Below are 26,330 nucleotides of genomic sequence, written 5' to 3'. Positions count from 1 at the left end.
TAGCCATAAAGAATGAATGACATGCGAAGTGCACTGCAGTGTTATTCTGACAGTGTCAGAGGAAGGAAGGAAAGAGGAAAGGTAGTATGAATGCTCCTTTAGTGTGTCGCGCCACGAATATTTGATCCTTCCTTTCTTCAAACATCTGCATGGTTCTAACTTCCAACCACCAACACTTCTTTATCCATTATCCACTTTGTTGGCGGCAGAATTATTGACATGCAGCCACGACAACACCTTGTGTATCCTCAAACAAAGCACACACACACAAACTCAATTCATTAGTGAGCAGGGCTTCAGATAATGAATACGAAGTGTCTTATTGTGTGGTTCAACCCCACAACACATAAAGATCAATTACCATAATTGGAAAAAAGTTGACCATCCAAGACAAGTGGGCCAATGTTGGTCCGCACATTCATCTAGATTAATTATCCTGTGTGAGTGAGGTTATTATTAGAATGGGGGTTGGGGGGAAGTCCTTACCCCTTGAACTTCTGCTTTCGGAATAATGAAGGTAGTTATTGACAACCTTACTCTTTATGTTAAGTATTAGTGTGTGTGTAGGTGTATGAGTGTATGTATCAACTCATTCCTCAATCCATTTGGCGCGTAGGTTGATGGTCTTGGTCAAGGTCGGAAGGATGGATGTAAAGAAGTAAGTAAAGAGTGAGTCAGCTGAAGGGGGGTTGGGCGATGAGAGAGTGTAGTGATCAAAGATGGAAGTGGATAGTTGACAAGTTAACTCCCCAGTCACATCCACACACTCAATTCGAAAGGTATAAATAAGACTCCTGGAGTGGACAAATGATTAATCATTCAACTTAATTGATATCCCTACCTACCTAAATACCCTTTGTCAAACAAACAAATACTAATATTGTTCATGAACAATAATAATCAAAGATTACATTTACAATTACATCTTCAACAATTACCTCAACGATAAAACTAAACAATATGAATAGAATTGGAAAGTTATTGAGAAGTGCGGTCCTGCCTTCATCTTCAGTTGTCAATCACACTGTCAGCTGTACCAAGACCATCGCCGCCACCCCCTCCCGAGCATTCATGTCATGGAATGGTATGGAGTTCCTCCAAAGTCATGCCAAGTATGTATACCCATTTCTTACCTTATATTTTGTAATACAAATACTAATATAAATATTTAAACTCACATAATAGTTTGAGCGCTGCAGCAATGGTTCACCAACAATGCTTTGACACTCCAAGGAATGTCGAGCAAATGTTGATTGACGAGGTCGGTGACGGACAGGGCGATCCAGCCCTCAACCCATCACCATCATAACTTGTAATGTCAATCCCATCCATGATTGTATTCTTACATACCCTTATCGTTTATTCCATCTATAAATAATAAACACAATGATGTGCCTCTTTGATGAGCTGACTCGTCAATTGTTCAATTTTCAAAAGTAGAATTAATTCTCTCTATGTGTTAGAAAGTTGTGATATTCGAGAACTTCATGCATTCATTCCTTCATTCATTCAAGTATTACTTGTATAACATAATATAGATATATATATATAATGGATGGAGATTTAAAGAGAAAGAGACCATCCAATGAGAGAGATGATAGTGGAAGATCATCACAACAACGTAGGAGTTCAGATAGGGATAGAGATCAAAGAGAAAGAGAGTTGAGAGATAGGGATAGAGATAGAGAAAGAGATAATAGAGACTATAGAGATAATAGAGATAATAGAGGTGATTATAGAGGTGATAGAAGAGACTATAGAGATAATAGAGACAATAGAGATTATAGAGATAATAGAGATAATAGAGATTATAGACCTGATCCTAGAGATGGTGGTAGAGGTGAATACCCTCGAGGCGACCCAAGAGATAACAGAGATTATAGAGACAACAGAGATAGAGAGTATCCAAGAGATGGTGGTCGAGACATAAGAGATAACAGAGGATCTGCTGGAAGAGAATATAGAGACAGGGAAGAATATGATCGCCAGAGAGTTGTCCCTCTGAGGGAGTCACCACCTCCAAGTCACATTCAAACAACTCCGCCACTACATCCACATTATCCGCCACACGTAACATCACATACTCCGCCACATGTACCACACGTTCAACATCAGCCATATTCTCATCAATCCCAAACTCCGCCACACATACCGCCACACATACCGCCACATGTACCGCCACATGCACCTCAACACGTCAATCCACATGCTTATCCACAGACACCTACTCATGCATATCTACAGACACCTAGTCCTCCACCTCCAGCACCAACAGTGCCAACGGTCGATGAGGAGCTACTAAAGAAACAACGAGAGGAGGAGAGAATGAAGGAACAGGAGAGATTGGATGAGGATATGAGGAAGCGAAGAGAAAAGGTGGAGAGGTGGAGGAAGGAGAAGGAGGAGCAAGAGAAGCAAGCATTGGCCGCTGCAGGAGCAGAACAGGCCAGTCAGGATGTCGAGGCAGTGGCTTCCAACGCTGCTGATCATAAATGGAGTCTGGACGATGACGAGGAAGAGAAGGATAAGGATCAAAATCAGGATGGCGATCAGGAGAAGGAAAAGGATACAGAGATGAAGCCAGCGCAAATAGATGAAGAGAAGAAGGAGGCAAAGACTGACGCCCCCGCACCGACAACAGACGCGATGATGGCAAAGGAGACAGCACCACAAGCATCAGAACAAGTCGAAGATGATGAAGAGGATCCATTGGACGCCTTCATGAACCAAATGCTAAGCAAGGAACAGAAGAAGCAGCAACAACAACAAGAGCAACAACAGAAAGCCACGAGTAGCATTTCGACAAATGGTGCATCAAACTCATCTGCCGCGGCCAACAGTGGTGCCGGAGGTAGTGGCATCAAGGCAGTGCGACTTGAGGATGGCGAGGAGGCAGCCCAAGCGATGGAAGAGGAGTCCGACGACGAGAGCGACAAGTTGAAAGAGGTGAAGAAGGGTAAGCGTGAACTCCTCAGCACCGACCATGCCAAGATGGACTACCCTGACTTTGAGAAGAACTTTTACATCGAGGTACCCTCACTGGCCAACATGACCGACACCGAAGTTATCGACGCACGCTACGAGATGGGCATCAAGATCGCCGGCAAGAACTGTCCCAAGCCCATCCAGACCTGGTCGCAGTGTGGACTGCCTGAGAAGATGTAAGTACAAGCGATCAAAATCATTGATTAACTCATCAAGAACATCACTAATGTTACAATGTTTGTCCCCCTCATCCATCATCACCAACAATATAGTCATCAACTACTTAAGACTCACAAGTATGAGAAACCAACTTCGATTCAGGCACAGACGATACCCGCCATTATGAGCGGTCGCGATGTGATTGGAATTGCCAGGACTGGCTCGGGCAAGACACTGGCCTTCCTTTTGCCAATGTTCCGTCATGTGCTGGCGCAGGAGAAGCCAAAGGCGGGCGAGGGCATGGTTGGCCTGATCATGTCGCCAACACGTGAGCTTGCGCTACAGATCTACTCTGAGTGCAAGAAGTTCTCCAAGGTGCTTGGTCTGCGCGTCAGCTGTGTCTATGGTGGTGCCAACATTGGTGAACAGATCTCGGATCTCAAGCGTGGCGCAGACATTGTCGTCTGCACACCTGGTCGCATGATCGATATCCTGTGCGCCAACAACAAGCGTATCACCAATCTTCGTCGTGTAAGCTTCGTCGTACTCGACGAGGCCGACAGAATGTTCGACCTGGGCTTTGGCCCACAGATCACGTGCGTAATCGACAATGTGCGACCTGATCGCCAGACAGTCATGTTCTCTGCGACATTCCCATTCAAGGTGGAGCAGGTGGCACGCAAGATCCTTACAAAGCCACTGGAGATCATTTGTGGCGGTCGTTCAATCGTTTGTGCGGACGTGGAGCAGATCGTCGAGGTTCGACCCAACGAGACAAGGTATCGTCGTCTGCTCGAGCTACTGGCCATTTGGTATCACAAGGGCTCTATCCTCATCTTTACCAACAAACAGGACACCACCGACACACTCTTTGGCCAGCTTAGCAGGGCCGGCTACGAATGTCTGTCGCTGCACGGCAGCAAGGATCAGACGGATCGTGACGAGACCATATCAGACTTTAAGAACAAGATCAAGAAGATCCTCATCGCCACCCCACTTGCCTCACGTGGACTCGATGTCAAGGACCTGAACCTGGTTGTCAACTTTGATTGCCCCGACCATCTCGAGGACTATGTTCACCGTGTTGGTCGTACTGGCAGAGCTGGCAACAAGGGAACAGCGTACACATTCATCTTACAGGAGGAGAGCAGGTTCGCGCCAAGCATTATCAAGGCTCTCGAGCAGTCTGGTGCCAAGGTACCAGAGGAGCTGGTCAAGCTAGGCCAAGAGTATGCCAAGCTGCGACAAGAGGGCAAGGAGATCAAGGTGTCGAGTGGATACGGAGGTCGTGGTCACAAGTTTGATGCGGCCGAGGAGGAGCGAAAGAAGGAGAAGAGGAAGCTTGAGAAGAAACAGTACGACATTGACGATGATGAGGATGACGACGAGGTCAAGGAAGTCAAGGAGGATACCAAGACTCCACCCGTCACAGCCACACCAACAGCTGATGTCACTCCAGCACCCGAAACCCCTCTCAACGGCACGCCAGCCACACCAGCAGATGGTCTATCGGCCGGCGAGCAGGCAATCAAACAAATTCAACAAGTCGTTGCCACACCACTGCAGATCAGTACAGAGGCGGCCATTCGTGCCGCACAGCAAGCCGTGGCCGTGGCGACTGGCGTGGTCAAAGCACCAGTCAAGCCACCAAGAGTATCGCAGCATTTGGCCACCTTCCACGACGAGGTGGAGATCAATGATTACTCACAGCAGGCCAGATGGAAGGTTACACACAAGGACGCCATGCAACAGATCATCGAGATGACTGGCACAGCCATCACTGCAAAGGGTCTGTACTTCCCGCCCAACAAGCCAGTGCCAGCTGGTCAGAAGAAGCTTTCATTGCTCGTCGAAGGTCCGACTGACTCTGGCGTGCGCACCGCCGTTGCAGAGATCAAGAGAATCTTGGACGAGGCACAACTGCTATCACACTCAGATAAAGGAAAGTACTCAATATTCTAACGATTGATCATTCACACCACTTGACACAAATTAAATTCCTCATTTATTTTATTTTAAAGATGTGGTGAGTTGATTCGAATGAGTGCGGGAACACCTCTTGCAATCTTGAGAATGTGAACTCACACTTTTAAGTTTGAACCTCTCACTTTTCACAAATACCTTCATTGATCCCATTCATTCATTCATACATTCATTTATACCATTCATTCATTCATTCATTTATACCATTCATTAATTTCCTTGTATCATTCACACTTTAAAGTGATCATTTATTGTGTAACAAACCAACCAACCAATCAATCAAATGAGTAGCCAATCTGTACCCTGACTCGACATTCGACAACCATCACATTGTTGTGACTGTGATGATGATGGACAGTTGTGGTCTTGTCCAAGATGGATGATGATGTCGTTCATTGATCCATGATGATCGCAACTGACATGCGGACATGTGATGATGTTGTAGAACTCTCCACCTTGGTCTGATTCTTGAACTATGTATCCGAAAGGTCTTTGAGTTGAATGTCCATCATCATCATTATCGATACAATTGTTAATGTTGACGCTGTTATCAAGACATGTCTTGCAATCTTCTTGGTCAGCACACTGTTGATGTGGAGTAGATAAGTGGGATGTCTTGCCTTCCGGTGAGCGGAAGAAGTGACCGCAGGAGGTGTGTGGACACTTTGTCAGTCCTCTTGCCAGCAGCATCTCAATGGACGCGGTATCGTTTATATCGGCTTTGAACTTGTGTCGTTGATACATCTGGTAGTTTGGACAACTGGCAAATGTCAAAGTGCATCGATGAAAATCATGGCAATGAATGTGAAGAGCGGAGAAGCTTGAGAACTCATTTGTGTTGGAGCAGGCAATATGTTGACACTTGAATACTTTCTTGTTCAGCTTAACCGACAACTTGTGACGAAAGTTATGTCGAGTACATCCATCGCAGCTCTGCTTGTCGTCACAATGATGCTCCTTCATCCTCATGTGCTCATTTACAGTATGTCTATATCTGAACCATTTGTTGCATGATGTGTGACGACACTTGATCATTCCATCGGCCATCATCATTCTGATTGATTCCACGTCGTCGGGTGGTGTGTCAAAGAATGTTGTTCTTCGCTCTCTCTCATTTGGGCAACATGAATAGCTATGTGTGCATCCATGGGCCTCTTTACAGTGTAAGCGGATACTACCCACTTGATAAMCGTGCGATGGTACAATCATCATGTAGACAGCGGAGCTTTGGCATTCTGTGGTTGTCTCCATCTTGACTGGTAATGGTGTTATACCTGGGGTGTGGCTTGGCCTGTCCACTGTCTGTTGTAGATGGTGTTTCGGCATCCGAGTCCTCGTCGAGCACTGTCCGGCGTCGCTTGAGAGATGAGAGTAGCCCTTCTGAACGAATTTTGGACCGTGGCTGGCAGCCTAGGCATGTCGTTCGGTCGCTACATTCGTGCTTTACTTTGCGGAAGTGAGCCAACAGTGACTCTTCCGTTTCAAGGAAGTGGAGGCAGGATGTATGCGGACACTTGATAAAGCCATCGGCCAACATCATCTCGATCGATGCAGTGTCAGCGGCATCAGCTTTGAATGCTCTCTTGCGGTAGCTACGCTCGTTTGGACAGGTTGCGTAGGTCCATGTGCATCGATGCACTGCTCTGCAGTGCATATGTATTTCGTTGAACGATTTGAACTCCATCCTGCATGTACCATGTTGACAATAAAGCAAGACGGTCTGAGGTCGACGGCCATCAGATATAGTGGTCGCCTTTGTCATCAATGAGTCACTTCGAAGACAGCCAGGACAGGTCAGACGGTCGGCACATTGATGGTCTCCATCTTTGAACTGCAAGTGTTGAGTCAAGCCCTCCTTTGACCCGTAGAAGTTGAAGCAAGATGTGTGCAGACACTTGACGAGACCATCGCGCAACATCAACTCGATCGATGCTGTGTCATCAGGATCCGGACAAAAGAGTGTACTGCGGTATCTTCGATCGTTTGGACAGCCTGCATAGGTGCCCTCGCATCCATGTAGCACTCGGCAGTGTTGTTGTAGTTTGTCAAATGTGCTATAGCTATGTGATCTATTTGGGCAACGTTTGTGCAAACAATACAATCCCTCCTCCTTTCGTTGTACCTCTATTGTTTTATATCTGGTCAATGACATATATATGTGTAAGTGTATTTTTTTTGATTGGTTGATTGAGTGGTGGTCCATGTTAAGGCTGAGGACTCGACCTCAAAGTGAAATGAAAGGGTCCACCTTTGATTATTTATGGGACATGAAAGCTCGATCAATCCGTACCATCACTCGAAATCTGTTTGTTAGTAAAGGGATGGTCCCAAATGAGGGGGTATTATTCATGATATAAATAATAATAGGATTTTATTAAAATTGATTTCAAAAAACAACGACAAAAATTATCTGATTAAATGGTAAATATTATCTGGGAGTCCTCCCCTACCTCCTATAGAGGTACCCTTCTTTGATTGAACTTGGTGAATTGGAGGTTGACCACCTTGAATGTATGAATAAGCTGGAGAATCTCTCACATAAGGGTAGCTATCAGAACTACTAAGTGAGTCTTCCATATCAACTCTCATTGGATTATTATCACTTGAAGCTTGGTTAATTACTTGGTGAATAAAATCGTCACTACCATAGTATTTAGGTAGTGAATATTTAGATTTACTAATAATAAGGTTAGAAGGAGAAAAGTCAAAATTAGTTTCCTCTCCATTATTTAAATTCATGGAGATAAATAGTAATAATCCAAAAATATAATAATTAATAATAAAATTAGTTAATTTCATTGTAGTAATAATATATTTATATATATTGTAATAATAATAATAATAATAATTCAATTTAGCCTTTTCCTATATATAATTGATTGAATCCAAGATTTAGGATTTAATTATTAATAATTGATCATCCAATTTGTAAATTAGCCTATAAATTTATTTCACCACAAAAATATTATATATAAATTATTCGACAATTAATAATATATATTGTGATCGTTGGATTTAGATTTACAACACTGTATTGTTTAAATCAGAAGTCATACTACCTTCACCCCCTTTAAAAGGGTGAATAACTATCATCACTCACATGAGCAACCAATCATTATCATCATGGCGAGACAACTTGCAACCATCACAATGTTGTTGATGTTGGACATTTGATCACATTGAACATGCTCTCATTCCAGACTCCAACTTGATTGGGCCTGATGAAGTTGATGAAAGTGGGTCCCTGTTCGAATGATTGACATTGATGCACTACCTTGCAATGATGTTGCAGAGTACCAAACACATCGAACTCTTTGGAGCAACCATCGTGTAAACAGACAAACGGCTTGATGGATGGAAGATCATTGGGATGTGTGTACCTTGCCATCAACAAGTCACTGCGCAGACAACCTGGACAGCTGTTGCGGTCTGCACATTGATGATCTCCACCTTTCCTCCACAAGTGTAGGCACATGGAGACCGACGAGGTGAAGAAGTTGAAGCAAGTGGTGTGCAAACACTTGATGAGTCCATCGGCCAGCATCATCTCGATTGAGTCTTTGTCTTCGGCATCGACAATGAACAACCTTGTCCGATAGCTTCTGAAGTTTGGACACGATGCATAAGTCCGAGTGCAGCCATGATCGGTGGAGCAATGCTTGCTCATTGTGCCATAATCTATGAAGGTCCTTGTGCAGCCCAAATGAAGACAGGCAAGTCTCGGCTTCATCATTGTAGTTTGCTCTGCTTTGTTGTTTGTAGTGATTGTTGATGTAGTTGATGTTGTTGAGGTTGCATTTTGTTATAATATGTATTTGCTTGTTTGATTGAACAAATGAATAAATGAATGAATGTTCAAAATGATTGATTTTATTCTTGACTGATCACTCACACGAGCAACCAATCACGTTGATGATGTTCATCATTGTCATTGTGACGAGACAACTGGCAACCAATACATTGTTGTTGCAACTGTGATGATGATTGACAGTTGTGGTCTTGTCCAAGATGAATGTTGATGTCGTCCATGGACCCATGATGCTCACAACTGACATGTGGACACTTGATCATGTCAAACAATGCCTCATTGCCAGACTGCTCAACAGTGAATCCCAGCGGTCTATCAGTTGTAATAAGTCCATCGTCATCATTACTGTTGATGGCCATAGATTGAAGGCAGGCCTTGCAATCTTGTGCACACTGATGCTTCTTTGCTGCGTGCCTCACCTTGCTCGACAATGTGTGGAAGAAGTTACCACAAGACTTGTGTGGACACTTGGTCAATCCTTTAGCCAATATCATCTTGATTGATGCAGCATCGTTTGGATCGGCCCTGAACTTGTTTCGTCGGTATGTGTTTGAGTTTGGACAGCTGGCAAACGTTAACGTGCATCGATGCACTCCCTTGCAATGCAGCTGAAGGTGCTTAAGGCTGCCGCTCATCTTTGTCCTGGTGCAGTCTTTGTGGAGACACTTGAGAGCTACCTTGTTGAACCTAATCTCGGGCAGCGTGATATCGTCTGTCGTTTGATTGCATCCAGCACAAGTCTCGCTGTCCTTGCATTGGTGCTCCTTCATTCTCATGTGCTCCTTGACCGTTACCATCGATCTGAACCATTTGTTGCAAGAGGTGTGCCAACACTTGGCCATTCCATCGGCCTTCATCATTGCGATCGAGTCCACGTCCTCTGGCGGTGTCTCAAAAAACGAGTTCCTGCGCTTCCGTTCATTCGGACAACTGGCATACGTATGTGTGCATCCATGGCTCGTCGTGCAGTGAGTACGCAAATGGAGAACTCGGTAATGCCTCACCGTGCAATTGTCATGTAGACATTGAAGCCTTGGTTTAACTCTCATATTGTTTGAACCATCATTGTCATCTTCGTCATCCTCATCATTATCATTATTCTCTCCGTCGTTGTCAGGTTCCTCCATCTCGCAATCGGTGTCGTCCCTAGATGTTGAATGACCTGGTCCCATCCTCCTGTTTGCTCGAATGAGACAGCCATAGCAGGTTTCATGGTCGGTGCATTGATGATCCACGTTTGACAAGTGTGAATAGCGTGTATCCTCCGTCGACATGAAGTACATGCAAGAGGTGTGCCAACACTTGATGAGTCCATTGGCCAGCATCATCTCGATGGAAGCAGTGTCGTCCGGCTGTGCTATATGAGCTCTCTTGCGATAAAGGCGATCGTTTGGGCACGTGGCATACGTCCATGCGCAATTATGTTCTGATCGGCAGTGGACATGTAAGTCGCTGAATATTCTGTAAGTTGCACTTTCTTCCCGACCCTGATGACACGGCATCGATAGAGTTGATGTTGCACGATGGCTTGGTCAAGTGTCTGCACACATCTTGCTTCAACTTCGATGTTTACGATCGTTTGGACATGTCGCGTATGTATGTGTGCAAGAGTGCAGGGCATGACAGTGATCCATAAGACTGGTGAATGTGCTGTACTTGTATGTCCCTCCATTTGGACATCTCTTGTGCAGACAGTAATATCCAACCTTCTGACCTTTCTTTGACATGCATGCGACCCTCTCTATCTCACTCTGTTGTTGATGCTGTAGATGTTGTGATGTTGCTCTAAGTTGTTATTGGTAGTTGTTGTTATTATAGCTACAATAATATGTATTTGTATTTGTTTGATCGTTATTTGTTTGAATTTGGATGAAATGAAATGAAGTGACCTTGAGGTGAACGACATGGGGCCTTCGGGGGCGATGATCAAACCCACAAGGACAGAACAAATGATTGATTGTTTGATTGATTGATTGAATGATTGACGACAAAATGCCCCTCATCCATCCCATGATCGGATGGCAAACTCTCGGATTTTAATGGTTATGGAACTAAATGAGTAGCCAATTTGACCCCTCTTGGTCCAGTTTGCAACCATCACATGGAAGTAGAGACAGAGTTGGACACTTGTGATCCTCTCCAAGATGGACCAGCATCTCATCCAGTGTACCACTACTCTCGCAGCTGATATGGGGACATTTGATGTTGAAGATTGTTGCCAGCGCTCCAAGCTCTGTAACCTTATCTTCAATCTCAACATTCTCGCCCTCACCATTATCACCTTTGGTCTTCGCCACACTCCTCCAGGCAACCTGTTGAATCGTTCTTTTTGCTCGAAGGTTGACGAGGTATAATAGATGTACGTTGCCAGCAGGATCATGTTGATCCACATCGTCTACGTCTACGTGTACGTCTACATTGCTGCTTGTTACCTTGTTCCTCTTCTTCAGTCTGTTGCTGCTATGTTCATGCTCCTCCAATGCCAAGACGCCATGGTCGTGGCTGTCAATTGACCCTAATGATGAGCGTCGCTTCTGACAGGCCCTGCAGTGACTTGGATCGATACATTGATGTGTAATCTTACGCACATGGTTCATCTGGCTCTTGGCGCGTATGAAGTAGATGTGGCAGTCTGTATGTGTGCATTTGATCAAGCCATTGGCAAGCATCATTGTGATCGACTTTGTGTCATCAGGCAAGACCGAGAACTTCTTCTTTTGGTAGTGACGCAGGTTTGGACAAGTGGCATAGGTGCACGCACATCGATGTACCGAGGCGCAATGAGCATACGCGTTGTATGTGTTCGAGTACACTTTGGCGCATGACGAATGCATACACCGGATCCTGTGCTTGATATCCTCCTCAACACTGCCCTCTAGTTGTTGACATGCCCTGCATCTCCATGGCTCAGCACACTGATGCATCGCCTGTGTCAAGTGACTCTGCTTGGCGCCGTGTGTGGGGAAGAAGCTGGTGCAGGACGCGTGCGGACACTTGATCAGTCCGTTGGCAAGCATCATGCGGATCGACTCGGTGTCCTTTGGATCTGCCTTGAATCCAATCCTTGGGAACACGTGATGGTTTGGACATGCAGCGTATGTCCATGTGCAAGCATGTTCCTCTTTGCAGTGATTGCGCAACTGGCTGTAGACCATGTATGAGCTGTCGCAGAACTCGTGTTGGCAGCTGAAGTTGTTGAGATTGACGCGAGGTAGTGGTGGGACGACATCGCCACCAGTTACGAGTAGTTGGGGCTGATCGACCAAGAGTGCTGTTACTGCCGCTGTCTCCACACCATGCTCCAGCTGCAAGTGGCTGGACACCACTGCTGTCTCCACACCATGGTCCAGCTGCATGTGGCCAGACATGTCGAGATTCGAACGGAACCATCTGTTGCATGCCGAGTCCAGACAATTGGACCATCCATCGGCCAGCATCAACTCGATCGACTCCAAGTCGTTTGGAGATGGCTCATAAACTACAAGTCTTTGGCTCCGTTCGTTTGGACAGCTGGCATATGTCGTGTTGCAATCTTGTGGTGAATGTTTCAACTTGCAGTGTGATCGCAACTCATCACGTTGGCCTGATTCAATGATATGTGAGCAACCTTTATGTAAGCACATAAGGGCTTCTTCATCTTGCTTGATATCGACTGGTTGCAGTGGCAGTGGCAGTGGAAGTGGGAGTGGGGATGGCGTGCTTGCTCTTCTTGTTTCTCAAGTGGCACAGGTTGTGGTTGATAATTGCCATAATGATCATCATTATCTACCTTTACCGGCTCAATCAACGACTTGTACTCCAAGTCGACGCTATGGATATGTTGACGACCATCATCTTGGTCATCTATCTCAATCTTTACAGTAGGTACATGTACCTGTTGTTGTACATGTGGCGGCTTCACATCACTTGATTGTGATTGTTGTGTTGTCTTCTTCTTCTCCTCTGTGAGAATGGCTTTGTCTTCAATCGAGTTGATTGGTAATGTTGTCGATGTTGTAGTTGTAATTGATGATGTTGTTGTAGTTGTTGAAGTTGTTGTAGAAGTAGTTGTTGAAGTTGTGTTTATCATTGTCTACTTATATAAGTAATGTTGTTAAGTTAAGTAAGTAGGTAAACATTCTATCTATCTAGTTATTATTACTATATTTATTATATTATTTGTCAAGATAGAAGTGGATCAAGACATTCAAGTTGAAGTGAATTGTAACCTCAAGTATTCAAGAGATTAATTTATGGGTTTCAACTTGAAACGACACAATATCAAGGTGATGACAAATACATTGATGTTCAAACAATATCATTATATATACATATAACATATAAATACAATGTATCTCAGGTCAAGTATGATATTCAAAGGCACCAACCTTTGTTTCAACTTTACAAACAGGCTCTCCAAACCCTTAAGGTTGCCATTGTCTATGAGCACAGTACAATGGTCCAAGTACCCAACAACATTGTCATCCATTGGTGGAAACTCAAGGTCATACTGGTCTTCAACCAAACCATCATTGGTATGCTCTCATCTCTTTGAATGAATGGATGAATGAATGAATGATTATCCATACTAATCAATCGATCAAAACTAAAGAACAACAACAACAACAAGAATAGCACTATGATTGAAGAAGATAATGGAATGGATTTGGTTAATAGGTTGTATGATAAGGTATCAAAGTCACCTTCAATGTATGGAATGTTGATGCAGAGATATAGAGAAGCACCCAAATGGGAGAATGAGGACTATGTCACTTTGTTAGCATTGGGTAAGAAGTTTGGTGTAGCTTCTTCATGGGACATATGTATAGACATTCATAAGGTGTTGCTAGAGCGCTTACAAAAGGATCCAGAATACGCCAAGCACAACACACCTTTGCCCAAAGGTGTTACTATTCGACTTGATCAATCGTTCCTGGAGCACCTGTCCTTGTATGCTTGGCTCAACATTGCCTTGGCGTACAATTCAATGGGGCAGAAAGACAAGGCGGTCGAAGCCTCGGCACAGATGCTCCACTTCTACCCAGACTGCTTCGAAGCGCGCATCATTAGTGCGAAGAACTCTGACCCGGCCAAGGCGCTGCCATTCATCGAGGAAGCCGTCGCCATGCGTCCAACCAACGTTGAGGCTCGCAGCTATCATGGTGCGATCTTGCAAGACCTTGGAAGAGTGATGGAATCGATCGACACACTCACACCCCTCCTGGACATTGTGTCTCGCGACAACCCTCGAGAAGCCAAACATCGTGTACTCTTGATGCATCAGATCGTCTCCATGGTATTCTCGCAGGCTGCCGATGTAATTGAGATGAGTAGTGAAGCGTACAAAACAACAAAGAGACCAGTTGCCGCGGCAGAACTTATAGCCGCACAAGTTAAAGCCTACAGCAGTGGCAGCAGCAACAGCACTCAATCATCGACCAACTGTGTTGAGTTAATCTCTACACTTAACAAGGTTGCAGAGATGTTCCGTGCCGTGCCCAGCACGCAACTCAATCAAACCTACTATCAATTCATCGATAGACTACTCCTAATACTTATCAAGTCAGCCCAAGAATGCCAGTACTACTACGAACACAACACCCAATTCCCCGAAGTCTCCAATCTCCACGAGACCATCATCGACATACTTCATGGCATGAGGTTGTTCATTGGTACTCAACCATCCTCATCATGAGTCGGGCCATTCATTCATTCATTCATGCATTCTGTTTGCGCAAAGATCAAGGTCTATCTCTATCCTGAATCCAACTAATATTTGATTCATCGAATATATCATATCATATCAATTAATCAATCATTGTTGTGATCAATCAATTCTGTAACATTTATCAGAGATAATAAAGTATGATGTTGTTGCTTATGCACAAATGGTCGAGAGACTTTGAGTCGGTGTGTACGAATGCGTGAAGCAGGACCGGTCCTAGAGGTCGGGACGGTCGACCAAGGGATTCGCCGAAGAGTAGACCCTTGAAAAAGTCACACTTCTTCTCCACCTTGGGGTTTCAAGTCGTGAATTCGGGCTGGAACTCTCGCCTAGATCTTGGATGACCTCACAAGGGGGAACCCCCAAACACAACCTCAAAACTAATCATTGAACCCATTCATCAAAACATACCCCGTTATTTAGCTGGGTGTATGAACATCATGATATTTATTTAAATTTAATGTTTAGTCCTTGAGTACTAATCCAAGCCTTACCATATATAGGTGTGTCCACATCTCTATTCATTCATTCATTCATTCATTCAAATATACATACTCATATTCATTCTATCATTCATTCAATCTACAAGTTATTACTTTGTACAAATAACAACAACAAAGAAACATAATTAAATATGTCAAATCAAGTGTTTGAAGAGAATTACGCACTTGCCAGTGATAATAATGAGAGGACTACTTTGTTGGCAAGTCTGATCGCTGGTAGCCCAGACTATTATTATTATAACAGTTTGCATTTGCTCAATGTCGACCCACAGCTAAAGGACAAGGCGAACAAGACAAAGTTCCAGCAAATCTTGAAGGACTGGACGAACGACCACGGCGCCTACGACGACGGCCTGCACCAGCGCATCAAGAACCGCGCGCATCTGCTGGGCTTCTCCAGCGAGACGTCCGAAGAGGTGTTTGAGTCCATCAAGCGTCAGCTGAACCTCACCTTTAGCTACTACCCCTCGTCGTCGGCCTCGTCTGCTGTCGCCGACTCGTCGGCCGCACCCCTCTATCCATCAAAGTTGGACGAGAAGCTGATTGATCGCGCCACATTGATCAAGCGCGCCATCGCCGACTACCCCTATCAGCTGAGATTCCCACGCTCGGCCATCCCCTACGTCGTCAACAACCACACCCTCTCGCCAGAGCAGCTCAAGCAGGCTCTGCAACAATGTACATATCCAGTGTTTGACAAGACCGTCGATCTCCTCGTCCAGGCTGGCTTCACATACAACCAGACGTCACTGTTTGCCAATCTCACTCTGGCCCAGATGGACAAGTGGGCCTCGAGCAAGCCCGAGTTGGTCGACCAGCGCTTCGTCTCCACATACCTCAACAAGCTGCAGCCGTCCAAGGACGACGTCGACTGGACCAGCGTTCCAGAGCACTACGAGGCTTACCTCAAGGCGGCCTACGCCTACGTCACCAAGCTGCCCGCCAGCCTCAACTCATTCAAGCATGCCGTCCTGTATCATTATCTCACCTTCCAGGTGTCCCAGAACGTCTACGACAATGACAAGTTCACCAAGTACTGCCAGTTGCCCAGAGACACCCACTACTACAACAACAAGCCAGGCGCCAAGATTGTCGACCCCATCAACTTCAACACTCAGATCAGCGACGCCTTCACACCAGTATCCGTGCCCGACGACGAGAAGCTGCTCAGAGCATTCTTCACCAAGATCTTCCAGACTGAGAACTCGTTCGACTCGTTCACAAAGTTCTTCACCGCCTCCTACCTCCAGCCAATCTTTGCCGAGATCAAGCTTCTGACCAACACTGGCGACATGGAGAAGTGGTACCAGATGGTCGACAGTCACACTCGCGTCCAGGAGCTGAAGGATCGCGTCGACATTGACTTCCTGCCCCAGAACCCCGAGTACTTCAGCCCAGACCAGGCTGTTGAGATCAAGTGCGCCATCAAGAATGTGCAGCACCTGCTGGTCAAGGTGTTTGAGATCAACACACTCAACTACTACAAGACCGAGCAACGCCAGATCCAATCAGACATCAACCTCGACGGTCTCGTGGCCAACCAAGAGTTCACCTACAAGTACACCGAGGCACCCATCCAATCAGTCGTCCGCTCCTTCTCCTTCCCATCACTCAAAGGAAAGCGCGGTATCTTTGTCATAGAGTTCATTGGCAATGGAAAGTCAAGCCGTGCTGTAAGTAATTCAACACTCATTCAATCATCCGCATACTCATACATCATTCACACCATTCACAACAATATAGTTGATCAGAAAGGGAGAGCTACACTATATCTCCGCAACTAGCCAGGATGGCCAGGTCATTAGAGTGATCGATGAGGACTCTGTCAAGATTGTAAAGAGTTCTGTTTACGTCGATGGCAACCTGTACAAGAGTGAGGAGAGTGGCGATATCATCCTTCCATTCTCTGTCAATCAATCAAACAAGCCAATCATCTTGGTCACTGAGGACTTTGCCACACTAAAGGACTTCACTCACAACTCTGAGAAGTACACACTTGTCGGAGGTATCTTCCTTGAGAACTCAACCTTCCTCCAAGGCGAGCGTGCACCAATCGTTGTCAGAGCCCGTCTCTACCTCAACAACACCCAGATCTCCCTTACCAACCTCGAGGAGTCCACCCTCACAATCACTACCACTGATAACGTATGTGTCATCATCACTCATTCAATCAATCAATCACATGCTAACCAACACCTATCACTCATTTATAGTCTGCCCAGTCCATTGTCACTGCCAAAGAGGTCAAGCCATTCGCCTTGAATGACAAGGAGGAGTCGACTTACTCCTTCAAGGTGCCAGAGAATGTGAGCAATGTAACAGTGCGCTTCGACGCCAAGGTGCGCCAGCTGAAGGGCAAGGGCGACACCATCGACGTGAGCTTCGAGAAGTCACTACCAATCAACTCGATCAACGAGTCGAGTGATTTCGTCAACTGCTATCTGCGCTACTCTGCCGATGGCTTCAAGGTCTATGCACTCGGCAAGGGTGGTGAGTGCTACGCCAACAAGCAACTGTCGCTTACTCTCAAGCACAGCATGATCAACGACGCCATCTACGTCACATTGCAAACTGACAAGGATGGTATCATCCACCTTGGTAAACTAGTTGATGTAAGTACATCCACACGCGTCCCTCGTCACAACATAACACTGACACATCATACTTGCATTCATTTAGATTGATAACATCACAATCAACAGTGAGCAATACTATAGCTTTGATATCAACAGCAACAGAGCTAAGCACAACTACCCTGTAATCATCCATGCTCGTGCTGGCGAGCAGATCTCCATTCCTTACAATGGTCCAGAGAAGAGCATCACCAGATCAGCATTCAATCTCTTTGAGATCAGGTACAACGTCACCAACGATCACTTTGACAAGATCCAGTTTGATGTAAGTAACCTCATTGATCATCGTGGCATTGTTTGATCATATGACTAACATCCCCATCCCCCCAACTATAGAAGGAGAAGCAAGACATCATCTTCAAGCTGCCACCAGGACAGTACTTGTTCTGCATGAGCCAGCCAGAGATGAACATCACAATCCAGGTTTGTGATGGTGATGTTAAGGAGGGATTCATTGTTGGCTCGTCCAGAATCCTCAGCTACCACCCATCCCTCATTCACGGACTGAACATCTCGGCCGTCGCTGACAAGAAGAACTTGGAGATCACTCTGAGGAACCCAACCGCCACCACTAGAGTGCACGTCCTCTCTAGCTACTTTGTCCCACCACAGGAGCTCAACAATAGCCTGAGCGTTGGCAACACGCCAGTGCTCTCACAGGAGTACACCAAGACCAAGTCGCTCTACTTTAGCGGCCGCTCACTGGGTGACGAGATCACCTACGTGCTCAACCGCAAGTTGGCCAAGAACACCCTGCCAGGCAACTCACTCAAGAAGCCCTCGCTCTTGATGCAGCCATGGTCCATTGCCAAGACCACTCAACAGAAGGAGACCCTCTCCAAGGGTGACGAATATGCCAAGAGGAGCGCCAAGTCCCACCATGCCGCCAACGCCTGCCCAATCTCGCGCAACCAACACTCTGTCAGCAACTACAGCTGCTTCTTGGAGTTCCTCAAGACTCCAACCGCCGTGTTGCTCAACCTTGTGCCCGATGCTAAGGGAGTCGTCACTGTGCCCCTCTCAGCCCTCACCCCCTCCGGTCAGTTCGTCACTATCACTGCCGTCGACATTGACAATGTTGTCACTCGCGAGATTGTCTTGGATCACACTGAGGCCACACTCAAGGACACCAAGTTGGTGCGTTCGCTCGACGCCCAGGCTCACTTCACTGAGAAGAAGTTGATCACCACTGTCCCAGTCGGACAGGAGTTCACCATCTCCAATGCCGACTCGGCCAAGTTCACCACCTACGACACGTTGGCCAAGGTGTTGTCACTCATCAAGACCATCTCGCCATCGTCCAACCTGCAGGACTTCTCGTTCGTTGCCGAGTGGGGCACACTCACCGCCGAGCAAAAGAATGAGAAGTTGTCCAAGTTCTACTGTCACGAGCTGGCCTTCTTCATCTACAAGAAGGACCGCACCTACTTTGACGCCGTGGTCAAGCCATTCGTCGCATCCAAGATGCACAAGACCTTCTTTGACCACTACTTCACTGGCAACCACGACCGACTCGAGAAGTACATCACCAGCGCCACCAAGTTTGAGGAGCTCAATGTCCTCGAGCGTATCCTGCTCGCTGAGGTGTTCCCCGAGCAGGCCCAGAACATCCAGGCCTCGATCGTGGACCGTGTCCAGTTCTCCCCATTGAGCCCTGTGCGCTACGACACACTGTTCAAGATTGCCTTGTCCCTGGACACTGACAAGGGCGCCTCTGACTCGGAGCCAATGGAGCCAATGGAGTTGGAGATGGACGGCGAAGGTGGCGGCGGTGCCATGGATATGGATATGATGGTGGATGAGCGCAGGCAAAGAGAAAGAGCTCCAGAGATGAAGATGAAGAAGAATTTAGCTTTTGCTCCTTCCCCAGCCCCAGGCGGCTTTTCATTCGCTGGTCCAATGGGCGCTGCACCTCCACCCCCTGCCCAAGCAATGGCATCAATGGCACCAATGTCAATGATGAGAATGGCTGCCGACACCCCAATGGGATATGGCGAGCTCTCACAACAGGTTGTTGGAGGCGCTCAGCGCCACGCCAAGAAGAAGGTCATCTACGAGGAGATCGAGAAGACTGAGGAGTGGGCCGAGACCCACTACTACAAGAACCAGTTCCCACACTCGGACCTGGTTCCCTGCAACGAGTTCTGGAGAGACTACGTCCTTCACGTCGTTGCCGGTCTCAACAACAACAACGTCGCTCCATTCTTGAGCAAGTACATTGCTCTGACCTCCTCTTCATTCACCAGTGCCATGGCCACACTCGCCGTTCTCGACCTGCCATTCGAGACCAAGGACAAGGAGCCAAGAAACATCGATGGTCGCGTCACCTACAAGCCCACATCCAACATCATCGTGTTCCACGAGGAGTTGATCAGCGCCAATCTGGAGCGCGACACCAACGTGTTGATCAGCCAGCACTTCTTCGACCCCAACAACCGCTACAGCTACGACAACAACGAGCAGAATGAGATTTACCTCCACGAGGAGTTCCTCTGCTCCAAGGTGTACGGCGCTCTGATCGTTGTGGCCAACCTCTCCTCCAAGAGAAAGAAGTTGGACATCCTCCTGCAGATCCCCAAGGGATCCGTGCCCATTGGCCCACACCCCTTCTACACTCGTGGCGAGTCTGTTGAGCTGAGCCCATACTCAACTCATCGCATTGAGTACCAGTTCTACTTCCCATCTGCTGGCTCCTACCAGCACTTCCCCACCCACGTCAGCGAGAAGGACAAGATCATCGCCGCCGTCGTCCCATTCACCTTCAAGGTCGTCACCACGCCAACCATTGTCAACCAGCTCTCATGGGAGTACATCGCCAGCAATGGCACTCAGCAGGCCATCCTCGAGTTCCTCCAGCGCGAGAACCTCAACCGCGTGGAGCTCTACCACATGTACCACAAGCTCACCGACCACGAGTTCTGGAAGAAGGTCATCGAGATCCTCAAGAGCAAGAAGGTGTTCGACAGCCAGGCCTGGTCTTTCGCCGTCTACCACAAGGACGCTCACTACTGCCAGGACTACTTGAGCAGTGTGTTTGGACAGTACGACGTTGGCAAGGTCATTCAGAGCCAGTTGCTCACCTCATCGCCAATCGAACGCAACGACTTTAGCTACTTGGAGTACTACCCATTGGTCAACTCGAGGACTCATCAGCTCGGCAAGAGAAAGATCCTCAACGACAAGCTCAGCGAGCAGTACAAGAAGTTCTGCGAGTTGATGACCTACACCACCAACCCATCGGACAGCGACTTGCTCTCACTCGTCTACTATCTGCTCTCTCAAGACCGCTTCGACGAGGGCTTCAAGACCATGAAGCGTGTTGGCGTGTCCGACGAGTCTCAGTCGATCACCTCACCAGATCTACCAAGCCAGCCAATGCCTGCCCCAGCACCTGCTTCAACGACTTCCACCTCATCAGGTGCTGAGGACACCAACGAGAAGAAGAGAAAGGCCGACAAGGAGGAGAAGCTCAAGGAGAAGGAGGACAAGAGAAAGGAGAAGGAGAGAGAGAAGTTGGAGAAGAAGAAGGAGAAGGAGGTCAAGAGAAAGGAGAAGGAGGAGAGAAAGAAGAAGGAGGAAGAGGACAAGAAGCTCAAGAAGTTGGCCAAGAAGTCAAAGACTGAGGACACTTCTGCCTCCCCTGTGACCTCTGGTATTGGCGCCGCCCCACCCGCCCACGATGATGACACTGAGTGCAGCGACATGTGCGTCGATGTGTCTGACTTCAACGAGCCATCCAACTTGCCCGAGCTCCAAGTGCAGTTCGACTACTTGATCTCCTACATGGACTTCTTCAACGCCAACCCAACCAAGGCCAAGGAGCTCTCTGAGAAGTACAAGAACTACCCAGTGCAACGCTGGAACGCCCTCTTCAAGGACATCTACAACAAGATCCAACAGGTCACCAACAGCGACACTGTCGAGGTCGATGACAATGAGAACGATCGTGACAGACGCCACGCCAAGCTTCTGGCCACCGAGCCATCGTTTGATGTCAGCCTTGAGCCAAACAGAACGATCGCCATCAACTACACCAACCTCACCGATGTCACCATCAACTACTACATTATGGACATTGAGTTGCTCTTCTCCAGCAATCCATTCGTCCAACAAGAGTTGGGACAGTTCCTCTACATCTCACCCAACAAGAAGGAGTCCTTCCCACTTAAGGAGCTGTCAGGCACCCACATTGTCAAGATCCCTGAGGAGTTCAAGAACTCCAACATCATGGTCGACTGCCAGTCCCACGGCATCCACCACAACCTCACCATCTACTCCAACAACCTTGCCGTCCAAATCACCGAGAAGGCTGGTCAGCTCCGTGTCATTGAGAAGCAGACCAAGAAGCCAATCTCCAAGGCCTACATCAAGGTCTACGAGAAGAGCAACTCTGGCAACGTCCAATTCTGGAAGGATGGCTACTCTGACATTGCCGGTTACTTTGACTACGCAAGTGTCTCAACTGGCAATATCAACGATGTTTCCAAGCTCTCCATCCTTGTTCTCCACAACCAGTTTGGTGCTCTCATCAAGGAGGCCAAGCCACCTGCCATGTAAACACTCATCCAAAGTATCTCAGAGATATAAATAAACCCCAAACAACTTCTATCTATACACATAAATATATATTTGTTATTACTTCCTTCTCTTTGACAACTCGATCACCTTGGGTGTCGCAGATGTATCAACTGGAGCATCAAAGGACTGCTTTGATCCAAACTTCCATCCACCTCCGCCAGCAGAACTGCTGCTCGAGTTGTTGGACGACTTGGTGATCTCCTCGAATTTCTGGATGATCTCCTTGGTGTTGAGTGTCTTTCGGTTCAGTGTTGGTGATTCCAAATGACTGCTGCTGCCACTGCCAAGTTTGGTGCTGCTGCCGCCACCTCCACTGCCACCCTTCTTTGTCGTGAGCAGCTTCTTGATACGGTCCTGCACTGAGATATGTGCCTTTTGTGGCGAGATCGGTGGTGACGAGGTGATTGGTGTTACAGTTGTTGATGATCGTTTGCTCTTTGGTGTTGTCGGGTTGGTTGCTTTGGGTGTCGATGGGCTGGAGAGCACATTGGGTGATGGTCCAGTGCTCTTGTTTGTTGGGGATGATATGTGAAGTGTTGTTTGGCTCGTGCCATTACCACTTGTACCTTGAAGCAGACTATCATCGATCGATTCTTTGTTGTTGTTGTTGTTACTGTTGTTGTTGCTGTTGTTATTTACATTGGTGATGTTAAGCCTGAAGGTGTTCTTTCGCTCATCCACCATGTTGGTTAACGCTGCTGCCGCTGCCGCTGCTGCTGGTGATGGGTTGGGCTGGACATTGATTACTTGTGGTTGTGGTGAAGAGGAGGAGGATGATGTGGTAGGTTGTGTTGCCAGGTCCATGCGTGGTGGGGGTGAGCTGGCCGCTGGAAGTGGAGGGTCATACTCGGGACTCCAAGGTCTTGGAAAGCTATAATCTGGATGCTTGAGCAGTGGACTTGTCGAGACAGGGTCGTCACTCTCACCCTCAGGCTGGTATGGTCGAGGGAATGACAACAATTCAGAGTCATAAAAGTTGACAACGGTATCCTCTTCCTCTGAGTATTGATAATCATCCGGATTATACTCTTGCTGTTGTTGTAGTTGCTGATATTCATCCTCGCCGCCAACAGAGTTGTAATCGTACTCATACTCTTGTGGTGGCTGTTGCTCAGGGTCATCCATATGCATAAAGTCTGTGTTGTTGGTCTGTGCAGGTGAGCCTGAATCGCCTTCGCTTGGTTGATAGGGTCGCGGGAATGAGAAGCTGGACGAGTCACTAGTGTCATCGCTTGGTTGATAGGGTCGAGGGAATGAGAAGTTGGACGGAGTTGAAGAGACTGATTCGTTTAAAGTTGGTGCCTGTTGTTGTTGTTGCTGTACCAGTTGCTGGGGAGTTGGCGGTCGGTAGTTGGACCCCTGGTAAGGTCGCGGGAATGAGTCTGTCTTTGATGATGATATTGATCCTGCCCGCTTCTTTTCGGTCGATACATAGGGTCGCGGGAATGACTGATTGCTGCCACTTATGCTATTGTTATTGTTGTTGTTCTTGGCAATCTGTGACATTGTGAGCTGAGGCGGCTCGAAGCTCCTCAGGGGCGGATAGTCAACATCACCCAAGTCCGTCAGCGTGTCCAGCAGATATGTGATCAATTGCTCGATCTGTGTGAATGTGGGTCGCAGTTGTGGTCGCTCGCGACAGCAGTGGAATACTAGGTCGAGGAACTCCTTGGGGCAGTCCTTGGGCGTCTTGGAGACGACGTACGTCTGATCGATTCCCAGATTTTCGTTCCTGACCCTTGGCGTCAGTTTCAGCCTGGTTATCAGCTCGATCAACACTACGCCAAATGAGAACACATCGCAAGACTTATCATAGGGGTCGCCCAACAGCACCTCTGGTGCCATCCAATCATCCGTTCCACATATCGTCATCTGAGACTGTGCGGCCAAGTCAATCTTTCGCGCCAGACCAAAGTCGCACACTGAATGAATGATTGTTAGTTTGATTGAATGAGTGTGATTGGAATGATTGATCGAGACCAGGTTACCTTTGATCACCCAGTTCTCGGCCACCAGGAGGTTGGTAGACTTGAGGTCACGATGAATGACATTGTTGTTGTGTAGATAGACCATGGAAGCGGCGATGTCTTTGGCGATCATCAGTTTGAGACGCCAGGATATCTTGACCTGCGGATTCTTGATGTACCAGTGCAGATCGCCACCCGACACCAACTCGGTCAGCAGAAAGAATGATCGCTCCTTCTCTGCGATGCCATAATACTGTATGACATTGGGATGTGAGAACATCTTGAGTGTCACAGTCTCGCGTTCGATAAACTTGAGCAACGTGTCTTTGTTTGGATCATTCTCGTAGATGGTTATCTTCTTGATGCCAATCTTTCGACCATTGAGGTAGCCGGCAAACACCTTGCCGAATCCACCTGAGCCAACTTGATTATCAAACTGTATTTCATTATAGTCTATCGTTCTAGATAAACGTTTCCCATTCTTTTGTGTCAATATTGACATTTCTTGGTTTGTTTGTTGTTATTGTTTGTTTGTTGTGATTGATGATGTGATTGAACTACTACTACTACTATGAGACTAAAGTACAACTAATGTGATGATTGAAGACAAGACAATCATCATGTGATTGATTGATTGATTGTTAAGTGTGTGAGTATGTGTGTGTGAATTTAATTGTTATTGTATTGGTTGTGTATGTGTATCTGTATTTGATCGAATGTAAATGTATGTTTGCATCGGTGTGAGTGGGAGGTGTATTGATTGCCTGGACGTCCCAAATAGACTGGTGATGATCAAAATGGGAGGTGAAACGATCACCCCACCCAGATTCAAATTGGTTAATAATAATAACGGTCATTTTCAATTTGAAAACAAGACATGTCTATCCTTTTATTTATTCATTAATAGTGAGATTTCCTAGATATTTAATTAATGATTGTGATTCACAACTCCTCTTTTTACCTACTATCATTATAATCTTCAATAATTTTAATTGGATCAGAATGTTGATGAGTCCATTCTAAGAGGTTTGAAGATAACATTATTACTATTAATATTTGTCGATGTTTAATAAATATTAACTGTGATGTGATGATGAATTTGAGAATAAATATTTTTATATTTATATTTGATAATTTTTATTGTTAACAATCTGTTCGATCTTTAATTGGTCAATGACTTGGTTGCCCAATTGAGATGCGTTTCTCTAGATGGACGCCATACTCATTAGGATGGATGGTCAATCCATTGACTTCTTTGTCATCCAAAAGTTTTCCAGTACTAGATGATAGTTTGAATTGAAGTATCATATTGGCTGAAGCAACATATATTTCATCTAATGCCAAGTTTGACCCTACACAATCTCTTGGTCCACAACTGAATGGTAACCAATGTGATGAATGTTGATTGTCCAAGAACCTCTCTGGTCTGAACTCCTCCGGTCTATCCCAGTACTCCTCATCATGATGTACTCCATAAACATTCATAAACATCACAGTCTAAGTGTGTATAAATGATTGAATCAGTGAGCGGAATGGTTCCATATTGATTTAATGGGTGGGAGACAGGAGATATACATACACCTTTGGTAATTGGATACCCTTCGATCTCAATGTCTTCTGTACAGACACGTGCCAGTCCAAGTGGGGCAACAGGTTTGATACGTAGTACCTCCTTGATTGTTGCGTTTAAATATGGGGTTTTTGGTCGATCACTTATTCTGGCGATTGGGACATGTTGTTGATCTCTATCACTAACATTATCAATCAACTCTTCATATATTCTTTGTTGTACCTCTGGATAATTGACCATATATAACATGAACCAAATCAATGAGTTTCCTGTAGTATCAGTTCCAGCAATAATAAAGTCCATTGCTATTCTAATAATCGATTCCTCACACTTCTCACTATTGGTATCCAATATTATCTGATCAAATAAGTCCCTTGGGCTTGGATGATTGATTGAATGTTTTGAAAGTGTATGTGAGTTGTGTGGGGGGGGGGGGGGGG

General features: G+C 46.4%; 8 protein-coding genes across 8 annotated transcripts; 4 read left to right on the top strand and 4 right to left on the bottom strand.

Annotated features, from left to right (window-relative positions):
• Positions 1 to 960: 960 nt before the first annotated feature.
• Positions 961 to 1,309, top strand: SAMD00019534_091840 (hypothetical protein; the record flags this gene model as incomplete). Its single annotated transcript, XM_012895598.1, has 2 exons — positions 961 to 1,112; positions 1,186 to 1,309. The coding sequence occupies 2 exons, from the start codon at positions 961 to 963 to the stop codon at positions 1,307 to 1,309; spliced, it is 276 nt and encodes a 91-aa protein (XP_012751052.1).
• Positions 1,310 to 2,325: 1,016 nt separating this feature from the next.
• Positions 2,326 to 5,106, top strand: SAMD00019534_091830 (hypothetical protein; the record flags this gene model as incomplete). The annotated part of the gene is made up of 2 exons (XM_012895597.1): positions 2,326 to 3,161; positions 3,258 to 5,106. The coding sequence occupies 2 exons, from the start codon at positions 2,326 to 2,328 to the stop codon at positions 5,104 to 5,106; spliced, it is 2,685 nt and encodes an 894-aa protein (XP_012751051.1).
• A 494-nt stretch (positions 5,107 to 5,600) lies between these two features.
• On the bottom strand, positions 5,601 to 7,279 carry SAMD00019534_091820 (hypothetical protein; the record flags this gene model as incomplete). The annotated part of the gene is made up of 2 exons (XM_012895596.1): positions 5,601 to 5,712; positions 6,402 to 7,279. 2 exons carry the CDS (start codon positions 7,277 to 7,279, stop codon positions 5,601 to 5,603), a joined length of 990 nt encoding a protein of 329 aa, XP_012751050.1.
• A 1,739-nt stretch (positions 7,280 to 9,018) lies between these two features.
• SAMD00019534_091810 (hypothetical protein) lies at positions 9,019 to 10,437 on the bottom strand (the record flags this gene model as incomplete). The annotated part of the gene is made up of 1 exon (XM_012895595.1): positions 9,019 to 10,437. A coding segment is annotated over one exon (1,419 nt), but the record flags the coding sequence as incomplete, so codon positions are not given.
• A 549-nt stretch (positions 10,438 to 10,986) lies between these two features.
• SAMD00019534_091800 (hypothetical protein) lies at positions 10,987 to 12,372 on the bottom strand (the record flags this gene model as incomplete). Its single annotated transcript, XM_012895594.1, has 1 exon — positions 10,987 to 12,372. The coding sequence occupies one exon, from the start codon at positions 12,370 to 12,372 to the stop codon at positions 10,987 to 10,989; it is 1,386 nt and encodes a 461-aa protein (XP_012751048.1).
• Positions 12,373 to 13,356: 984 nt separating this feature from the next.
• On the top strand, positions 13,357 to 14,609 carry SAMD00019534_091790 (hypothetical protein; the record flags this gene model as incomplete). The annotated part of the gene is made up of 2 exons (XM_012895593.1): positions 13,357 to 13,449; positions 13,527 to 14,609. 2 exons carry the CDS (start codon positions 13,357 to 13,359, stop codon positions 14,607 to 14,609), a joined length of 1,176 nt encoding a protein of 391 aa, XP_012751047.1.
• Positions 14,610 to 15,273: 664 nt separating this feature from the next.
• Positions 15,274 to 22,332, top strand: SAMD00019534_091780 (hypothetical protein; the record flags this gene model as incomplete). The annotated part of the gene is made up of 5 exons (XM_012895592.1): positions 15,274 to 16,815; positions 16,886 to 17,287; positions 17,356 to 17,754; positions 17,822 to 18,040; positions 18,112 to 22,332. The coding sequence occupies 5 exons, from the start codon at positions 15,274 to 15,276 to the stop codon at positions 22,330 to 22,332; spliced, it is 6,783 nt and encodes a 2,260-aa protein (XP_012751046.1).
• A 78-nt stretch (positions 22,333 to 22,410) lies between these two features.
• Positions 22,411 to 24,822, bottom strand: SAMD00019534_091770 (hypothetical protein; the record flags this gene model as incomplete). Its single annotated transcript, XM_012895591.1, has 3 exons — positions 22,411 to 22,860; positions 22,993 to 24,275; positions 24,342 to 24,822. The coding sequence occupies 3 exons, from the start codon at positions 24,820 to 24,822 to the stop codon at positions 22,411 to 22,413; spliced, it is 2,214 nt and encodes a 737-aa protein (XP_012751045.1).
• Between the last annotated feature and the right edge of the window lie 1,508 nt (positions 24,823 to 26,330).

This window comes from Acytostelium subglobosum, assembly GCF_000787575.1.
Source record: "Acytostelium subglobosum LB1 DNA, scaffold: scaffold21, whole genome shotgun sequence".
Lineage (NCBI taxonomy): Eukaryota > Evosea > Eumycetozoa > Acytosteliales > Acytosteliaceae > Acytostelium > Acytostelium subglobosum.
Note: the sequence above shows the minus strand (reverse complement) of the source record. Positions and strands in the feature narration are given on the sequence as shown.